Consider the following 7,873-nt stretch of genomic DNA (forward strand, 5'->3'; position numbering starts at 1 on the left):
CTGAGTGTTTTTGTCTTTTGTTCTTCATGGTTTCATTTTTTAGACAGTCTTGTAGTGTATCACCTATTTCATTTTATTTTCACATTTGTTTGTGTAAAAAAACAAAACAAAAAAATGCCAATGAATGTAAAGTGTGTCAATGATTTCAGATAAGAAATTTCACAAGGAAATATTAGATTGTAAACCTTTACATGTGTTAATTAATGTAACATTTGTAATTGGACACCAAGCAGAGCTTTGTGTAATCTCGTGCGCGAGGGAGATGCCTGAGACGAGCGTTGTTCCTGCCACTCGAACCCCAGTTACTCTCAGTTAGCTCCTTCGTAGCACTGCTCTTTATTTTGGTATATGAATATGCAAAGATTCATTAACACATGACGTCTTACATAGGCATACATGTGAACAAAGAGTACCGTCTGTGTGTGTGTGTGTGTGGGGGGGGGGGGGGGTCAACATGTGACCCCGTGAATGACTCCACTAAATCTGCTGGGCCTGGAAGTCCAGCAGTTCATCTAAACAAAAGGCACTCACACTTAAACAGACATAGATGTGTAGGATGTGTGTTTGCCAGAGTGCTCTGGGAGGCACACAGTCTCTGCAGACTGCTAAGGATCAGACATCATATCGATAAGCAATCGATTATATAACTCTACGAAGATATGAGTACCTATTTCTAATCAGAAATGACAATCCAACAATATAAACCTAACAATACAAACAAGAAAAGATTCCATATCATTATCATTTAGTATCACAGACTAAATGTGTATTCTGTTTATTTACACGGAATCTTTATTCAGTGACTTGATTATCAAAGTGTCTGACCACTACAGGCACACTTTTGCACCGGAGGTTTTCGTAAAGCTTTTATTTTGGTATTTTCGTTGATCTGTACAATAAATTTGCATGTAAGCCTAAATATTTAGTTTCCTATAACATTTAGATTTAAAAAAATAACATTTAGATTTAAACATAATATTTAGATTTAACATTTAGATTTAAATATAATATTTAGATTTAATATTTAACATTTAGATTTAATATTTAACATTTAGACTTAAAACCTGCAGGATACCGGCCCTCAAACATTTAGATTTAACATTTAAAATTGTGTTTCAAATATGAAAAGTTACAAACATTTTACTAAATGTTAAATTTTTACTTAAATTACTAAAAATTAGTCGAAAAAACATGTTATTGTAAGGTTTTGAGCTAAATGTGGAAAAATGTTGCCCTTAATTTCAGTATGTTTCACTTTACAATCAGCGTCGGTCTAAACAGAGCGCGTTGTTTGTGACGTTTTCTTTTGCGCATGCACGCCGCTTTGATGGCCATGAATGGTTCACACTAGAGCGTGTTTGCTGTCTCATTTTACTTGTAGTGTGAACAACCAGACGAAAAAAAAATTGGATTTGATCACAAAATCGGAATTCAGCATTAAGACCTGCAGTGTGAACGTAGCCTTAGTTTCTGTGCCACAAAGGTATTGATGTTTGTCTAGGAGCCACACCATCACTGCAGGGCATGTAGTGAGTGCTGGTTTTCATGCACTCAGGAGTGAGTTTCAGACACACAAAACAGAACTCTTTCTGACAGCGAGGACTGATGACGTTCTTGCAGCCTGTTTTGTCGTGCTCCACCCTCTGACCACAGGTGGGACAGGCCTGGATGGAAGGACAGGCATCGACCCCCTGAACCTGAGGGAGGGCGGTAGTCTTGCAGTTCTTGAGAAGTTCAAGGTCATGATTGATGCATCCATCGTTGTCACAGCGGCCAGAGCGTGGAGCGCTACCTTTCCATGGCTTTAAACACTGCCAGCAGAACTGGCACACTTTCTTCTTGTCTGCAGTGCAGATTGTGCACTGAACATTAAGGTTGGTCAGGTCCTCTCTCTCCACATAACCAGGACACTGTTATGACAAACATTAAAGAAGTTCAGTGTTTTTGGATATAAACTTTGTTTTTTTTTTTTGTTTGTTTTGTTTTTTATTTTATTTAGAATCACGTGACTGAAACTAATCAGACTGATATTATCCTCACATCAGTGCAGCAAACTGACCAAGTTAGTATATTTTATCATGATGACTAAGAGCAGTGGGGAATTTGCCAGCAGTACATTGACCAAAGATCAATGACTGCATTTATAGTACCTTTAACTAAAACACTTTTATAGTTGAGATTTATTGATGATCAATGGACAAGTCACGCGATCTCCCAATTTAAAAAAAAAAGCTGTGCCAGATAATATTTGAGCTTACAAATATACCCATCCATCCATCCTATTCCACTTCTCCGGGCATGGGTTGTGGGAACAGCAGCCTAAGCAGACAAGCTCAGACCTTCCTCTTCTCCTCCAGCTTATCTACATCAAGGCGTTCCCAGGCCAGCCTAGAGGTAAAATCTCTCCAGCGTGTCCATGGTTTGCCCCGGGGTCTCCTCCAGGAGGGACATGCCCAGAACACCTCACCCAGGAGGCGCTGAGGATCCAAATATATAATACCTATACTTTCAAAAAACAGGATTGTGTGTAAATATACATTTAAAGAATTCAATAAAAATGCGGCAAACAGTTTACCATTTGAAAATGGTAACTTCTTTAATCTGCTGTTAAAGCACTGTGAGTGGGCCAAATGGGCCACCACCAGCGGAGACGAGCTGGTGGTGGCCGGGCTTCCGTAGCCGCCAGCAGGAACAGAGGCAGGACCAGCAGGTGTGGAGACCCCTGCTGGTCGGGAAACACTAACTGTAGCTACGCAGGGTTCGTGGTTGGCTTAGAATGTAACGGCTGGGGCTGTGCAGGGTAAACAGTCTGTCCAAGCTTTGTCAGAAAGAAACAGTCCTCAGCTGACTGAATGAGCTCACCAGAGCTTTCAGCAGAGGATGGCAGCAAGTGAACAGGCTGCTGAGCTACTAACTGAGCTAGTGACAGAGTTAATGACTGGGCTAGAGAGGGACCTGGAAACAGAATTAAAACCTTAGCAGGTAACCTGACCCAGAGGCTGAACTAGAGACTGGGTTGGTGACAAAACAGGAACGTGAGCTGATAACTTAGCTAATAACTGTAACAGAAGTTGTAGTGGTGATTGTGATGATGGTTGTGCTGGTGGTTGTGACGGTTGTTGAACTTGTGACTGAGCCGGTAACTGACTCTGAGTTGCTCTCCTCCGGGGATTGAGAATGGGTACTGGGCTTGGCCGAACATCAGCCATTCCCACCCGAGGAACAGATACAGGTGCAGGGACAAGCTGGGTTATGGCTGCCTTTACCCTGGGAGCCGGTGTAGGCGCAGGAGCTGGCTGGATCTCTGCTGCTCCCACCTGAGGAACTGAAACAGGTGCTGGAGTTGACAGGGTCACAGTTGCCCTCACCCGGGGAACCGAAACAGGCAAAATATAGCTTCATTAACACAATGAGAAAATGGTGATACAAACAACAATAAGTAAAATAGGAAGTACACAGAGATGCAGACCAGAGGGGAAGAGAACACGGGGAGAGCAAGAGAGGCAAAGAGTGAGTCAGTTTATTTCCCACAGTTTTTTCAAATCTGTTGACTTATGGTTCCAAGTGTTTTCACCAATTTATGCATTTGATTATCAACTCATAACACTTGTTATAACCCCCATCTCCATAGAGAAATAAACTAAAAACCAGCAATAAACAACTTAAGCATAAAAAAATCACAAAGAAAGAACAATAAAGTACCCATATCTGAACCAAAGAGTAAAGCAGTGAAATGTGGATTATTAAATATTAGGTCTCTCTCCTCCAAGTCTCTGTTAGTACATGACTTAATAATTGATCAACAAATCGATTTATTCTGCCTTACAGAAACCTGGTTGCAGCCGGATGATTATGTTAGTTTAAATGAATCAACACCCCCGAGTCATTCTAACTATCAGTAACCTCGAAGCACAGGCCGAGGTGTGGCAAAACAATTTTCACACCAGCCTTCAGATAGACCAAGACAGACTTTTAATTCATTTGAAAGCCTGATGCTTAGCGTTGTCCACCCCAGCTGTAAAACTCAGAAACCAGTCTTACTTGTTATCATCTATCGTCCACCTGGGCCTTACACAGAGTTTCTCTCTGATTTCTCAGACTTTTTTATCTGATTTAGTGCTCAGCTCAGATAAAATAATTATTGTGGGTGATTTTAACATCCATGTAGATGCTAAAAATGACAGTTTTGGCTTCTCTCAAAATGTAAAAGAACCCACCCACCACTTTAATCACACTCTTGATCTTGTTTTAACATATGGCATAGAAACTGAACATTTAACAGTGTTTTCTGAAAGCCCTCTGCTGTCTGATCATTTCCTGATAACATTTACATTTACAATAATTGATTACACAGCAGTGGAGAGTAGACTTTATCAAAGTAGATGTCTTTCTGAAAGTGCTGTAACTAAGTTTAAGAATATAATCATCTTCAATGCCCTGTAGCTGTTCTGCTCTACACAGAGCAGAACAGCTACCTGAACACTACTCCAACAGATTATCTTGTTAATAACTTTACTTCCTCACTACATACGACTCTGGATCATACGTAGTGAGCAGATAACTCGTGAGCTGGAGAGGAATGGCGTGTCACAAATTTAGAAGATCATCATTTAGCCTGGAGAAATAGTTTGCTGCTTTATAAGAAAGCCCTCCGCAAAGCCAGAACATCTTACTATTCATGACTGATTGAAGAAAATAAGAACAACCCCAGGTTTCTCTTCAGCACTGTAGCCAGGCTGACAAAGAGTCAGAGCACTGTTGAGCCAACCATCCCTTTAACATTAACTAGTAATGATTTCATGAACTTCTTCACAAATAAAGTTTTAATCATTACTTATGCTGCAATAGGGATAGGCTGCTGGGGGAGTTTTTCCTTTGCAGTCACATTTCTCACTCGCTATGTGTTAACAGACCTCTCTGCATTGAATCGTACCTGTTATTAATCTTTGTCTCTCTTTCACAGCATGCTTTTATCCTGTCTTCCTTCTCTCACCCCAACCGGTCTCAGCAGATGGCCCCATATAAATGATTCCATGGATGAAAAGTTATAATTTCAAAGTGACGTAGAGATGAGTGCATTTCATAACACATATTTTCTTATGGTGGTATAATAAATACAATAATATAAGCTGTGTACTGTGTAAAAATGAAATGCATAAGATCATTTTCTCCCTGCTTCGTTCATTTACCTCATATGCTGTGTTCACTTTCACTTCATTTCAAATACATTTATTTTGATCTTACACTAATTTCAGATCCTAAACTAAAAATATATTCATAATCTATAGTGCAGAAGGAGTTCACATGAATTCACGTGTGTTTTTGAGTCAGGACATATTAGGTATTTTCAGTCACATCTTTTAATAATCGGGTTAGTTGTCAGTCATCTGGTGTCTTTTGATGATTTGAAGATTTCCAACATCGCTTGAATGCAACAGGCAAGGCGACCGGAAGAGAAAGCGAAAGTATTCCGGGGCTTTTAAATTCACTTGATCTCCAGGTCGCTGTCTGTTTAGTGGTTGTTTAGCGTAACCGCTAATATCGGAGAACGGCACTGAAAATGAGCGAACAGGACAGACAAATTATTTACAAAAATACCCCTCAGGGTAAGGTTTCAAAAGTACTTAGAGCTTTTTGTTTGTTTGTTTGTTTTTTAGAAGTTCTATATTTATCTATCCTACAGTGATTTCGATGTTTCCTTTTTGTCTTTTTAGCTCTCGTGTACTTGGAGTGCTGTTTTTATTTTTCGTTTAGCTTTTGTCAACATCGTCACCATCATAAATGTTTAATAGATTAATATAATATAAACATTGCTGAGTCACATATCTCTCTCAGGATTTTTGAAGTAATGTTCAGATTCATTTTCCTAACAAATTTCCTGTACTAGGTTGAGATGCTGAACTCTAAAGAGAGAGTTTTGTTTATTTTAAGTTTACCAGTTACTGAGGCCACTATACTCCTGGCAATGCTCCAAGTTGATCTATGGGTCAACGGTTTACAGGCAGTTCTTTTGACTTATTGGCTCCCCGCTCTGTAAATTTTGAGACATTATATAAATCGGCATGATCTTTCTCAATCAGCCAATTACAGTGAACAACTGAATTTGACTAGAATTGGCTAATTAGATATTTTACAGTAATATCAACATTGAAAAAAAAATACCCAGTTAAACTTCTAATGTAGAAATGGTGTTTTTGTTTGTTTCTCTTTGGTTTTATAATCCAGACGAATGTTTTAAATATATATCTTCTTTGTTTGCACTCTCTCTTCCCATCAGCTAACAGGTATCATGGGCTGATAAACCAAGGATCCACGTGTTACTTGAACAGTGTGCTGCAGGTGCTGTTCATGACCGAAGACTTCAGAGAGGCTGTGACAAGGTTTGATGTCCAGCTTTAAGCATGATTCTGCATTTATCATATATAAAGTCTATTGTGCATTTTTAATCACTCATGTTTACTTTCTTTGTAGGAACTCTGAAGAAAATCCTCACACTGAGTTTCTTGATCATCATCTGAAAGCCTTATTTGATGACTTACAGTACCATACAGTATACACATATAAAATAACACAGAAGCTGGGCATCAACAATGGTAAAGAACATCAAAAACTCCTGAGCACTGTATAAGTGTAAAATATGACTATTATTGATCTAATTATTTAATTATTACAACAATGGAAACTTGTAGAGTAAAATTACAAATGTACTTCTTTTTTTTTTAAATTATATGCATTTATCACAGTGTATGAACAGCGTGATGCTGCAGAGTACTTTGAGAGGGTTTTAGGAATGACCAGCCCTGATGCATCAAAGGTAAGGTCATTGATGTCAAAGGATATCTTGATCAAAACATCACTTTTTAATTATGGGGTCTTTGCCTTATAGTATAAAATGCTTTGGTCAACTTTTATTGTGAGCAAGTGCAATCTAATTAAACCTGAACTAAAATAAAATGAACAGGTTTTTGTGAATTTGTATTTTCAGATCTTCCATGGTCAGTTAGCAAACAAGACCACCTGTTCTAAAGATCATATACAGGACTGACGGAGATGCACCGTTTTGGCATCTTCCTCTTTCACTGGTGGATTCCTGCAGTAAAGACTACAGTGTGGTAAGGATCTGACAAGCTGCAAACATCTCTGCATGTTTCTTAGGACATGACAGCTGTGAGAAAACATTTTGAGCCTACATGTTTTTGCCAGTAAAAAACAAAACAAAACAAAAAAAAAAACACATATTACATTTTCCTCAGTCAATGATAACTATTTTACTTTCATTCTATCTACTTTTTATCAAATGATTCTATCCACTGCATAAAGTTAACGTTACACTTTATCACTTTGTTAATATTTTAGTACACATTATTCAGTACACATCATTGTTGCATATCTTAAATTTAGACTGATTTGCTATAGATGGGGAGGAGTAATCATGTGATAAATCCTGTAACTACAGTGTTATGAAAATGATACAGTTTCTGAACCACTTTAATTACCATGGCCTACAGTACAATTTCAGCATAAATGATTAATTTATGACTGCTTTTTTTTTCATTTAAAAATACACAATTTGTTTAGTTTTGCTTTTGTATATCATCACATCAAACAATCCATGTGAATAAAGTTCACACTTTCAGCTTTAATTTAAGGGATTAAAAATTCAAATCCATACACGTCCCTACATGTAAAGGTACATCTATTGCAGGCCTCGTAAGTGCCAGGAAAACATTTAACTTTGCTTAAGTGAATTCTGTGCAGCACAGTCCTTCCAGGAGTCTAAAGCTGTACTTCAAACTCTGTGTCCCACTGTTTTTTGATATTAGTGAGTGGAAAGGAATCATAATGAAGAATATATAGGTATATACCATATATG

The 7,873-nt window shown here is 38.2% G+C and overlaps 1 protein-coding gene across 1 annotated transcript; it reads left to right on the forward strand.

The window, feature by feature from the left end:
- The first annotated feature begins 5,506 nt into the window (after positions 1 to 5,506).
- LOC134623291 (ubiquitin carboxyl-terminal hydrolase 12-like) lies at positions 5,507 to 7,098 on the forward strand. Its single transcript, XM_063468443.1, has 5 exons — positions 5,507 to 5,606; positions 6,278 to 6,380; positions 6,472 to 6,593; positions 6,744 to 6,814; positions 6,986 to 7,098. Exons 1-5 carry the CDS (start codon positions 5,561 to 5,563, stop codon positions 7,043 to 7,045), a joined length of 402 nt encoding a protein of 133 aa, XP_063324513.1. The 5' UTR covers positions 5,507 to 5,560; the 3' UTR covers positions 7,046 to 7,098.
- Positions 7,099 to 7,873: the final 775 nt, after the last annotated feature.

The sequence above is a fragment of the Pelmatolapia mariae genome, unplaced genomic scaffold (genome assembly GCF_036321145.2).
Source record: "Pelmatolapia mariae isolate MD_Pm_ZW unplaced genomic scaffold, Pm_UMD_F_2 NODE_ptg000537l+_length_27064_cov_1, whole genome shotgun sequence".
Lineage (NCBI taxonomy): Eukaryota > Metazoa > Chordata > Actinopteri > Cichliformes > Cichlidae > Pelmatolapia > Pelmatolapia mariae.